General features: G+C 46.4%; 1 protein-coding gene across 3 annotated transcripts in view; it reads left to right on the top strand.

The window, feature by feature from the left end:
- The window catches only part of IFT43 (intraflagellar transport 43), a 46,338-nt gene that overhangs the window by 31,905 nt on the left and 1,274 nt on the right, over positions 1 to 13,159 (top strand). For all 3 annotated transcript variants that reach the window (XM_059819808.1, XM_059819807.1, XM_059819809.1), the window contains 2 exons: positions 11,283 to 11,355; positions 12,743 to 12,818. In XM_059819808.1, coding sequence (XP_059675791.1) covers positions 11,283 to 11,355; positions 12,743 to 12,818 — 149 coding nt within the window. The remainder of the gene's footprint in view (positions 1 to 11,282; positions 11,356 to 12,742; positions 12,819 to 13,159) is intronic.

Raw genomic sequence — 13,159 nt, 5'->3', positions numbered from 1 at the left:
ACTTGGGCTTCTGTCCTTAACTGTAACAGTAAAGCTCAGATTCTAAACATACAAAAATCAAGACATTGGCGTATGGATCCCCAAGGATGGGTCACGGTTATTTTGTGCTGCATAATATGTTAGCTTGTATACCTTAATATGAACAGGCGCAGTTGCTAATGATTGCTGCTGTCAACCAATACATTTGGATCGCCTTCCTTTAACCTATTAGAAAGCTGAGCTGTACCATTCCATTAACATTGTTTGTCCCCCATCCAACCTTTTCATTAGAAGAATGAAGGACAAAACTATATGCCCTTAAAAAGGTATTCTTGTGTATTTGAAATGTGCTCAGTTATGATCACTTATACAGCACTAACACCCAAAGGCTCAGACTTTGGAGTCCATTGGAGAAAGTGTTAAAAAAGCACAGGGCCTGGAGAGAGCCCAGTTTAGCATGTGGAGAATGGAGGCAAGGTTGTACAGCCAAGTGGAGACTTTTGGGCTTGTTATGCCTTGTAGTTTCAGAAATAAAAGTAGAATTCTCTCACTGCTCCTGGCCTTTCACCTTGTGGATGAAATAGCATCTGATTCCTCATCTCCATGGGAGTTTTGGGAGAGAAGGACAGTTGCTTCTCAGGCTGTGTAGAAAGACTGAAGTAACATGGGAGATTATCAGTGGGTGGACCAGACAGGGACATGCATGGAACTATGCAATTTCAGCCATTCCTTACAGTTGCACAGGGAAACCCAGAAGGTGCAAGTCATCCATACTGCGCAATACAAACTGTTGAAATACTAGCAGTGAAGTACATTGGCTTCAGTCGTGCTCAGAATTCATTTTCTCTAATCCATATTTCTTCTTCATAGAGGCTAGTCCAGGACAAGAGAGCCACTTTAAAGAGGAGCCAGTTTTGAGTTATAGGAAAGCAAAGACATGTGTTTGACTAAAAGCACCATTTGCTCCTGTAAAACTCCAGGCTGGAAAGACTGTTTCAAAACAGTGTGGTGTCTCTTCAGAAATAGCTCTGGAGTGTCTAGTTGATGGATATTGGGGTTTCCTACAGCAACTGCTGTGAGCTTAGTGCCCAGCCTCCTGAACACACACTGGTACATGCTAGTACACAGGCATAGCAAATGGATAACATACCTTTGCTAGGTGGATGTGTGTCCAGCTGAACCTTGTCATGGGGGGGCCCAGCTCCTCTGCATGGTGGGAAACCTGCTGTAGCAGGATTTAATGCATCACAACTTGAGGAATAATAAACCTTCACAAGGAACACAAAGGTGTTTAATTCCTAAAGGACAGGCCTAGTTGAGTCACTTTTGGCCAGGGGCAATTGGGGGCTTAATCTGTGTATGTAGCAATTTGGGCAATCTGAGAGAGAGGAGTTTAAGGGTAATTGCTCAATTTTCCGTCCATGTCAACAGGGGAAATGGGCAGCAGTGAGTGAGCTCTGTATGGCAGGGAAACTGCATGAGACGGGAGATGTGAGACTATCAGTGGAATTTAAAAAGTGCTCTCTGCGGAGCACTGCTTCCTTTTCTGTAGCAGCCAAGAGCTTCTCCCAAGGGCAGACTATTCTTTGTCATGAGGTGGGAGGGAAGACAGGACAACCAAGTTCACGTTGAAGGGCTTTCCCCTCCCTTTGCTCCTTTCTCCAGCAAGGCAGTAGAGTCTCTGCTTCGACTTTGCTTGGGTATTTCATTTGGCTTTACTCTGCTTGTATGTCTCCTTCTGGCATGTAGCTACAAAGGGCTGTTTCCTGTTGGGGTGAGAAATGCTGGCATTCTCCCCCCACCCCCCCTCAGCAAACTGCTTTGTCCTTTTGGCTGAAAGTTGTTCCTTTCTTGTCCACCAGTGCTGCACTGCTGAATTGCGCTCCCCTAGGTGCCTGTCTCCTCACTACATTGCCCTTGGATTTTTCTCCTCAGCACTCTGTGGGGGCTTGTTAGCTAAGGTTGTCATCTCTCTCCCAGCTATTCTTCTCCCATAGACTGTTGCCCCGTCTTCAGAGTTCCCTTCCCCCCTTCTCTCTGTTACCCTTGGGATGCATAGCTCCTAGAACAGGGCTTTTCTTGGAGGATTGGGATGTTATGTGTGATTCTCTGTCTGCAGGAACAACGGCTTGTTATTTTAAAGCAGATAGTGTGTGCGAATGAGACAGCTGATTGAAACGAAAGCCTGACTGTGCTACACAGACAACCCAAACCTGACCCGCAGGTGAGGAAAGCTGCCAGGAGACAGTCACTAGATCTGTGCCCTCAAGGCAAACCCCCTTCCTGCGTGCTGGGAAGACTCCTCAAGGCAGCAGAGCTGACGATTATACCTCTCTATACAATGTCAAACCTCTAGCAGGACTTCTTACCCTTCTGGCATGTGCCAGCAGCTCCTTTGCATTTGAACAGGATGGGAGTCCAGGCTCTGTGCACAACTGAGGAGGAAGTGGGCATATGCCATGGTCCCTACATCCTTCTGGGGAGTGATGTCTGTCTGTCACGTGGGAGACAGCCCTCACGGGATATCCAGCACCTGGAATTTGCAGCCATAAAATATCAAACACCTCTTGAGCTGCATGCAAATATGCACCAATGATGAAATTGCTCCAAACAGAGCTGAGAATAGAGTGCAGTGTGGGTTATTGTTGGCTCTGTCATTCCTGATAAAGTTTGTCAATTGCTTCCCTAGTGAGCTGCTGTTTTTACAGAACACACTAAGTGCTGGTGGATTCCAGGGGCCGTGAGCTGCAAGGACAGCTACATTGGCTGAGCATGAGGGGGTAAAAGAGGGAGGAATTTGCAGGAACAGTCAGGGATATGGCCAGTGGGTACTTCATAGGCTCAGGAGGCAGTGGTAGAGTGGTTTGGGGAGAGTTAAATGGATGAAAAGTTCTGAGCATCAGTGAAATGGAGACGGAGTGAAAAACATGGTGTTTTGGAAGTGGTGTGAATGGGCTGAAGACAGGGGCCTGGGGCAGAGAGTGACGGTGGCTGCTGAGTTTCTGGGATTCTGCACTGTGACTTCGTATGTGGCTCTGTCAGCACACCGCAGTCCTCCCCTTGGCTGCTTCCCTAACACACTACCCCAAGTCTCTGCGCAAGGTTAGAGAAGGGCAGACTCAGCCAACCTGATGGTTTCCACTGAGCTGTTGGTCCAGGCCAGTTTGAACTCCTCCAGTGACTGATGGCATTGTGATCTAGAGCCTCTGGTGTTCAAGGAAATCTCCCTCCTGACAGTCACAGTGGGCAGGGGGGAGCAGAGAATACGTCCCAAGGGTTATGTCTGAAGTCCTATTTGAAGCAGCAGACCACTGGCCAAGGGGCAGTGGGCAGCTTAAATTGCAAGGGAGCGCACACAGCTTGTTGGGGGCTGAAAATGATGGTCTGGGTAAGCATCTTCCATCACTAAATTCTGTGATATGGTAGATACACAGTCATATTGGGTCTGTGATTGCTGAGTCCGTAAGTGTAGTTGACGGACTAGGTTTACCTAAAATACCCTTTAAGAAAAAGCTCTTGAAAGATGATTACAGAATTGAGACACCATCATTTAAAACTGCCTGAGGCAAACTCCTTTGAAAATTGCAGCAGTGGAGGGACAGGGAGAGAACCGTATAGCCCTTGATTGTAGTGTTGTTCCCGCAGGACTCATCCCCCCTCCCCCTCAGTTTCTCATCTGATATGAGAGACAGCAGTAAGATTCCTCATCTGTCTTATGAAAATCCTATTCTGAGTGGCTCTGATCAAACCCAGCTGGCTGTCAGCAGCGGTGGCCTTGTGTGGAGGGAGGGAGGCTTCTGAGGAGTTGCTGGATGTGGAAGTGTCATGGGTGCTGCCGATCAAAGAGGCATTTTTTAATAAATATATATAAGAAAGAATAAAAAAACCTAAGGATTTAGCATAAAAGAAATGTAGTTTGTCTTGTTTTTCCAGTGTAACATGAAGAGGATGAAATAGAATCAGACACGCCTGCTCCCGAACATACTTCCACAGAAGCATCCTGAGAAGCTGCTTTCCCTGCCACAGTAATGCTCTAATGCAAAATCACTCATCTCCAGCATTGTTGAGGAGGATTTTGTGTTTCTGAGTTCACCAGATCCTCCCTGGGCACCTCATGCCTTCTCATCTGCTGCCCCACCACCTTCTGAGTATGTTTCAGGAGGCAAATACTGCAAAGGAACAGGGAACAGCCTTTGAAAAGGGGAAAGCAGACATTCCTGAAAAGGAGGGCAGACATAGTGCTCTGTCAGGGGGCTGTTGGTAAGGCTAGGAGGTGTGTTACTACTCTAAATGCTGATAACCTCAAGAATATGGTGGACTCCAGGTCCTGAGCCTGGCCTCCAGTCTCTCCTGTTTTCTGCTGCTGGTGAACAAACCTATGCATTAAGACCTTCCTCATCTTTAAAGCCATCAGTGTCTGCTCTTACTTATTGCACAATACAAGCCATGGATTACTGCCTGTTGAAGCCCTGCACTGAGCCCAGCGACTCATCTGACAGGGCTGTTCTGTGCCCTGTGTCTCTTCTCACTTCCCAGGGGTTGAAACTGGGCAGAGGTTTTGTGTCAGTAGCAGCCTTGGGAAGTAGCAAATATGCCTGATGCCTGCCCTCAGCAAGCTCTCAGGTGAGGAGGAAGCCATGCCATGCCAAGCAGTCTGTGAAAGTACAACACTATCAAAGCAAGTAGAGTGTCTCATGGACCACCCGACCTCCCAGCCAGTCATCCATCTAGCTGACAGTATTGTCAGAGCTTGGTGGCTGAAGAAAAACTTATTTTGTCTGATGCAAGGCAAATGCATAATCTTTTAAGGCAAGGCTGGAGGGTCAGTCCTAAATCTGCTGCATGACCTCCCCTAGATCCTATGAATCCTCTGGCACATGCTCACTGGGTGACTTTTCCCATCAGCTTGGCCAGGTTTTGCTGTTATCGTTCTCTTCTTAAAAGGGTGCTTTGGGACATGGGCCTCTCAGGTTATCTTCTGCTTGTCTCAGATTTTAAGACAGTGCCCTAGTAGCTGTGGTAAGGCCTGCTTTTCACTCTACTGTTTTCATCTCCCTGCTGGCTGATCAGGCAGGTACGCTGTTCCATATTGGCCTACTAGTAGGGCAATTTCAGTCAGGGAAAGGCAGCCCTATGAAATTAATGTCCAAGCATCCAAAGAAGTGTTCTTTATCCTCTCCATTTGCCTGCTGCTCTCCTGAGAAAGCTTCCAAGAGGCTTCAAGCTTGTTTGTGTGTTCAGCAGAAGCTGTCTCTGTCCCTTGTTCCTTATGGTTTTTTGAAGAATTTTTTTTTGCATGTTGCTTTTCACTTTTTTCTTTTCTTTTTTTTTTAATTCTCCATTTTTCCACTTAGAGAGAAAAATTATTTATTGCATTGAGATGCGCTAATTAAAGCCATTTTCTGGTATTTGGTTACTGAAGTGTTTGATGTCTCTCTGACAAGACCATGAAATGCATGGAGTGTCCACAGGGACAGAATTTGCTGAACACGGTGCTTTGTAAATGAGGGGACACAGTGTCGCAGCAGCTCATGAATATGAAACGCCCATGATGCTACCTCAGTGGACTTGGGAACACAGATGAATCCTGTCATGTGCTAAATGAGACAATTTCTTTCACTTAACTTCATCTTCAATCAGACCTTCTTCCATTTGCCTGTTTAAAATTCCCCAAACGTGATGCAGAAGGTAACAGCATTCAGTAAAACAAAGTTTTGCAGCAGCAGAGATATTGTCATTATTTCAGTTTTACATTTTATGAGCAAGCAACTTAAACTAAAGTTAGTTTCATTCTTATGCCTGCTTAGTGGCAGGGGACTGCCAGCTCCAGAAGCCACTACCCTCTTCGTGTTCTCTGTATATGGTGGTGTGTGGACAGGGAGGACAGCACGGTAGCCACTGCAAGAGTGTCCATTCTGAACTGGCCTTTGAAAAACTCACCCAGTTGGGGGAAGCAAATCAGACTACATGAGATGGAGTAATTTTTTTGGGTGTCAGGGTGTTGACTCGGGAGACTCTTAAAGCAGCTCAGGGAGAAAGCAGCAACCACACCACTGACTAACTGCAGGCCTGACCTGGGACAGGGTTTCTAGATCCAGCTCTGCCACTGCTTTATTGCCTGACCTCGAACAGATTCTGTCTGTCCCCATTTATGTGCTGCCTTGTATCTAACAGAGATCTTAGTTCTTTGCAGCTAGGACCAGATCTTACTGTGAGCTTGCAGGATTTTAAGGGACCCAGCTTGCAGGTGTTGCTACTAAAAAAATCAGCCCCGCCTGGGAGGGGAAGTGCAACTCACTAACTTGCTGGAGCAACTGGGTATTAAGGTGGTGCAGGTTCCTTTATCTCCTGCTTGTTGCTTTCTGTGGTTGTCTTCCTCAGCTATCAGTAAGTTATTTGCTAAGAGGTAAAAAAGGTGATGGCTACTGCATGTACTCTTAATGCAAACACATAAAGCCTTCCTTTGTTTATGACTTAAAAAGCTGCTGTTCCTTGCTTATTGTTTGGCTATCTGCATGTAGCATGGGTTGCCCTCAGTCTTTCCCCTCCATCTCTTCCTCCTACCATCCACGCACTTCTGCCTTATGCTATTGGTGTCTTGCCATAACTTAGCCTTGAAGCTCTTTTTCTGTAAGACCTAGCTCAGTCCAGCTATTGTAATAAAAATACTATTTTTACTTACATGCTGGGACTTAGAAGTTCTCAGACAATCTGTTAGGTGCAGTATATTATAACTCCCCTGTCAGCCAACATTTGGTAGTGTTGTCTCCTACCTCACCATAACTTCTGCATGGATACTCTCATTTTGGTTTCATTCTTTGTTCGCTCTTACTCACCATCATCTGGGAGATGCAGGGGAGTTTGCACTGGTCATCTAGCATTTGGTGCTCGCTCAGCTTTTCACATCTCTACCATGAGCAGTTTCTAAAGCCATATCTTGTTTCTTTATAGGCTTCGAAATCCATGGGGAAAGGCTTTGTGTTACTCTGTTCCCAGTCATTTTGAGGCATAAAGAGAAGCCTCATCCATTCCTCTTTACGGTCACTGCATGCACTGAGGTTTCTATGTTCCCCCCTCCATCTTCTGTTACATACACTCCTTTCTTCTGATAGTAAAACATTACCTGACATGTGTGTCCACATATTCTCCCTTCCCTTCAGCTAAAATGAAAGCAGGATACTCAGGGGGAGCGTGAGTGTCATTTTCAGGGGCACTCACTATGGGAATGCTCTCTGCCGTATGAAATGGAGATTCAAAGGAGTTGTCTGGGGGAGACTGGTTGAGGGAGGTGGCATAGGTAACAGTACCTTGCAGCATACTGTTCAGAGGCCAGCTGGGAGACCAATGTTGGTAAGATGGTTTGTACTCGATTTGTTCCCCTTTTTAATATTTTTTACCAGTAACTCAACTTTTCTTTTAATGTTTCTTACCATTAGTATCATATCATTTTGCTCTTATTTCAAAGTCTGCAGGAAAGTGGGAGAAGAACAGCTGAAGCTGTAAGATTTTTATGTTGCTTCTGAGATTTGCCTACAGTTTTGATTAAAATTAGTTGATATTAAAGACTATGGGAGCTCCTCTCTCCTCCAAAATGCAGCTGAGTAATGTAACCTTCCCCCACCCCAAAACCTAGCGCTAGACTGCAGAGAATCACTTTTCATTTCCTGGTTTTGAAGTTACCCCTTCTCAGCTGCAAAACGCTTTCTTTTTGTAATGCACAGGCCATTTGTTCACTTCATTGCAGTGACCTGGTATCTTTGAAGGTGTTTCCTTTTGCACACAGGCAGCTCCTTAGCATGTAGGTACATTGTGCAGTCATTTCTAAAGTTTACCTACCTGGGCACTGAATTCAGGCACAAGAGCCTGGACAGTAAAGTATGTGTCAGGATTCTGCACCAAAACCACAGGCTTATCAGTGTGATGGAAAATGATCTGAAACCCTCACACTGAACAGGAGGGAAAAAAAAGTGGGACACAGATCAAAGTACGCTGAGTGCGGGTTTGTAATGTAACCTTGTTGTTGGAAAAGTGTTCAAAAAATGTGTAGACGTGGCATTGCGGGACATGGTTTAGTGGGCATGGTGGTGTTGGGCTGATGATTGCACTTGATGATCTTGCAGGTCTTTTCCAACCTTAATGATTCTGTGATTCTGTGAAAAAGCTGTATGAGTGCTGCGGTGTGAGAGTGGGAGGACATGGTCTTGTGCACGTTTCTAATGTTATATGTAAGTAACCTCACTGCACCTAATGGGGGTATTAAAAATAAAGCATATGCCTACGCTCTTGCAGCCCACGTGCTTCTTCCCCCTGCAGTTGACATAGTGCCATGACTTGGCTGTGTTACCAGAGCTTACTGGAAAAAAAGATGTGAGTCCTAAGAAGAGCAACAAAAACAATTAGGGAGCTGAAGACTGAGTTCAGGGGAAAGGTTGGGTCCTTGGTGATAAAGTGAGAACTGAGACACTTTGCAAACTGTACAGATAGAGAAGGGAGAGGGATTCTAGAGAGGTGGCACCACAGGAATTGGCAGAGGGAAAAGGAAATTATGAGTAATAAGTGAAATAAAGACCCAAATATTTCAGGGCTGACTCGCCATTGATAGCAGTTTGCCTGGGGAGCTGATATTTTCCTGTAATTTGCGACATTTTTGTTCTGTTTCCTGTCAGTCTCTGACAGTCCTAAAGGGCATTGCTTCTGCCTAGAAATGGACAAAATCATCTGCAGTTTGCAGTAAGAACAAGCATGTGCTGGCCTTTGTTGGAGGGACTGGCAGGAGCCCCTAGAGCATTTCCAGCTCTTCTGTCTGAAATATTTTCAAAGCGCCTATAAAATATCAGAGCCTTGAATTTCTTCTGGGAAGAATTTCTACGTGATTGACTGGATTTTGCTAATACAGGGTAGAGGTAGTGCTCTGCAAGGGGTTTGGGAAATGGGTCCATGGAATTCAATGGCCACGAGATAAAACGAGCACTGGCAAATCCAGGACTCTTCGGGAACCTGCAAAATGGAAGGGGCATCACTGATCTGGGCCCTAAGTTTACAGTTTTCTCTAGTGCAAAAAGAGATCAACAAAAGCAAAACGGAACCAGGAAGAGGAGACCCCAGAAATAGCTGCCAAAATGAGCATCAAGTGAAGAAATTCAGTTTGCTGCAAACACCTTCCACATGTCTGTTGTCAAAAGAGGATAAGGATCTGACCTTCTCCTGCTACAGGGAATGCTGCTCTGTGGGCAAGGGCAGCTCTGTTCCCAGGTAGCTCTTAATTTAGTTGTGTTTGCTGAGCAACATTCACAGTCTCCTGCTGAAAAGCATAAATTAGTTCAGGAGAGATTAGACTGTTTCTCATTCCCATGCTCATTTGCCTGAACCTAACAGGGCACCTCTGCACAGCGCTTCATTCCTCCCCTTGGACCAGTCTCACCAGTCTGTTCCCTCCTTGGTATTTGTTGCTTACATACAGGGACTTTCTCCCACACTACCACTGAGCACGTTTTACTAGCTGCCTCCACAGGTCTGTCTGTCCATGGAGATGCTTTTGTCCCATAACTGTATTTTGCTACAAGTTTTACCAAGAGCTGGGAGCCCCTGCAGAGAAGAGCCAGTGGAATAGCAGCTTCTTCTGTGTATTGTCCCTACAAGCAGAGCGGGAACAGATCTGCCCCAAATGCCCAGTGACACACTGGTGACGCATTTCTTGTATATGCCTCCTCCGTCTAAGGGACAGCCTGGGGGCCTGTTGATGCAGTTTCCCTTTAAACGTCTTTGGGAAGTTTGCTGTAGTAGGAGAGCTGCTCTGCAGGCACCTGCTCCTTGGGCAGCTGAGGAGCTAGAAGGCACAGCTCTACGGAGGCCAGCCAAGCTGTCACTGCCTTTCGCTGTGGCCAGGCTCCCATGGCAGCCCCTGTCCCGCTCAGCCTTCCACCAGGCAGCCAATTAGCGAGAAATCCCACTGTGTGGCCAGCTCCGAACGGCCACGGCGCCAAGGCCTGGCCTGACCCGTGTCCTGCCGCAGCTGGGCGAGGGCTGCCTGCCGACCCGCAGGCCGGTGAGCCACGGGGATGCGCAGTGGACGTTCAGCTGGAGAGGGCAGCTGAGAGCCTGCGAAGCTCTGACAGGCGGCCGGGCAAGGGCCTTTTCAGGCAGACCCTGCCCAGAGCCCTGAACGCCACAGGTGGGAATGTCTCTCCAGCTCCTGAATATTCATCTCAGGCTGGGCTGCAAAAGAGGACAAAGCCAGGCCCAGTCTCCCGCTGCCATCCAGCAGTAGCATGGCCATGCTGCCGACAGAGCCGGGAGCAGCCTGCTTGCTCCAGCATCTGCACGCTTGTGTGAGTGAAACGTCCTCCCAGAGCTGAACCACCAGCTTCTCCACAGTCTGAGGGCTCAGGGTCTCTGGAGAGCCTTTGTGGCGTTGAATCTTTAAAGGAGCTCTGTGCTGGTGTACTCTGTCCTTGCTTTGCACGTCCAGTGACTTCTTCCTCTCTCCATTTTTGCTCTCTCAATCTCCGACTGTTTACAGGACTTTGTCAAATCAAAAAGCATGCAGTGCTCTCAGAGCCTTGCTCCTTTAGCAGGCTTTGGTGTGCAACCTGTTCTTCCTCCTCTCCTCGATTCTTTTGTCTCTAGTGTCCTTTTTAGGTGGAACTGCCGTAGTCGGAATACCCAGTGACCCAGACATCAGCCACTCCAGGGTCACACTGGAAATCACAAAAAGGTTTATGACATTACAACGAGGTGCATCTTCCCTAGTCTTTGTATCTGCTAGACCACCAACACTTCCTGCCTCAGCTATCAGGAAGGTCACAGGCCTCTGCACAGTCTGAGACCCAGCCAGCAGCTCCTTTAGCATGTAGTTTTACGTGGCTTCTCTCAGTTTCTGCCCCACATTTCATTTCTAACAGAGTCTAGGTGACTGGTGGCTGAGCTGAGCAAATGATAACATATCTCATAAGAAGCAAATTCTTGCCAGTCTTAGGATGATGGCAAGTAGGCAGCGGGGTTTAGTGCAGCCAGCTTCTTTCAGCTTCAAGATTGCGTTCAAATGCATGGTCCATGGCTATGGAGTCCTACCCAGCCCAAATCTGCTTCTCTTGCAAGATTTCTTTTGACCCCAAGCTTCACAGCTATATTGCCTTGTTTTAATATTAAACAATATATTTTTAATCATTGCTAAATAACTTTCTTGTGTTTTCCTCTAAGAAGAAACAGGCTGTTTCATATCTGTGGAGCAAGGGAACCTTTGTCTCTAGTGAGAAGAGAGCATAACACTCCACACTTACTGCTGCTGCTTTCTCTTGTTGCAGATATTCCTGTGATCCCTGACTTGGAGGAAGTCCAGGAGGAAGATCTGGCCATGCAAGTGGCAGCTCCCCCCAGGTAAGAGCACTGCCAGGTGTTCTTGAGGCTCTCATCAGCAGTGCGAAATGGCTGGTGAAATTAAACTCCACCTTATCTCATGCTCTCTGGATGTCAGTGGCAGTGCCATTCAGCAGCATTCGATGCTGTGTATTGTGGCAGTGGGGTTCCAAGCTGAACAGTGCAAACTTCTTGTTTCCTATTACACAGAGAAAGCAGTTACTGCATATTCTCTCTATATATACAAAAACTGCATTAGAGTAGCATGTTTGATGTTGCAACATCAAACTCTCAAGAGTTAGGAATTGCTTGATTTAAGGTTGCCTGTATAACCTCAGATGCCTCCAGTACACATATATTATCACACACACTTTGGTTATGCACAGTTGTAGGCTGCTTTGCCCTCCACAGGATATCCTTCTTACTCAAGTGCCTAGTTAATTTGCAAAGCACAATCCTGTTGTTTTGAAGGTGTTATCAGAATAGTCTCGGGGTTAGCTCAAGAGAGACCAGCAAGTTTTAAAAAATGAAAGTTTTGGGGGTTTTATCTTAAATGTATCAGGAAAGTCTTCTCTCCCCTGTTGGGCCTATTGCCAAGATCACAGACTGGGATTTCTATTGACCCTTATTTGGAGGAGTGGAATATCTTAACTCCTGACCACAGATGCCTCTCTCGCAAGTATGGAGTAGGTATTGTAATTAAATAGCTGTTAACAAAAATAAATGACACTTTATAGTAGAAAATTTAAAATTGCTTTGTCTCTCACCAGAGTTCATGTCTTTGTTTTCTCTCTTTTTTTATAATCCCATCTGTTCCTCCTGTATCCATAGTCTCCTTGCAGTAGAAAAAACAAGTAATTTTCATGGGCAAACACAAACAAATTAAATTCTATAGTATTGCATCACCTGTGGAGGGAAGCATAGTACAACAGTGTATTACCCCTCTGCCTCATGTTTCTCTTTGGAGGCTACCTTTTAAGAAATTATATTTGATAGCTGTGACTCAGCTCAGAAATGGAAATCACATGGTCCCTACTATTCTGTAGCTTGTATGGTGGGGCTCTCAGAGCCTACAGGGGCTGTTTCAATGTTCGCTACATTCCTGTTTTCTTTCTGGCCCTTGCAGCTAGTCTGTGGATCTTCTCTCTGGCGTGCTGGCTTCTCTGAGGGAGTCTGTGGTCACTCCACATCCTGTTTTTATGCATGTGCACAGCCTGGCATGCAGATTTGTCAATGTTCATTTGCTGAATGAGATTTGCTACTGTCTGGGGACACCCATCTTGACAGCCCACATGGGTGATGTGTACACTTGAGATGGGTGTCACCGGACTCCTGTTCATGCAACCCTTCTCCTCAGATGTGCTTCCACACTTACCCCGGCTTGTTCTTTGACCCTTTCTGGGTGCAGTGTGCAGGTGAACCGAGTGCTGACCTACCATGACCTGGACAAAGATCTTATGAAGTATGCTGCATTTCAGACTCTGGTAAGTGGATGTTGCTATGGGGTGACCAATGTGAATCCCGCTCCTTCCAGGATCCCATCATCCTCCACAGTGATACTCAGCTGCATAAAATACACAGCCCTATCATCCAAACAACTTCCAGTCTGTTTTCAACTCTGTTCCTCTCTGCAGTGTGGCTTTCCTGCTTGTTTGTGTCTGTAAAGAGTGTGGGTATGGTATCTGCTGCTCAGATGAAGCTCCTGCTGTTGTCCTGGACAACGTCTATGTCCCTTATGAGGCAAATGTTGTGCCTATTTCTAGCAAGACCTACCTGGTGAAATGATGGTGTCCACTTTCTCACTGTCTGTAAGACTGTGACTGTG

The sequence above is a fragment of the Gavia stellata genome, chromosome 7, assembly GCF_030936135.1.
Source record: "Gavia stellata isolate bGavSte3 chromosome 7, bGavSte3.hap2, whole genome shotgun sequence".
Taxonomy (NCBI): domain Eukaryota; kingdom Metazoa; phylum Chordata; class Aves; order Gaviiformes; family Gaviidae; genus Gavia; species Gavia stellata.
This window is presented reverse-complemented; position numbering and strand designations above follow the sequence as displayed.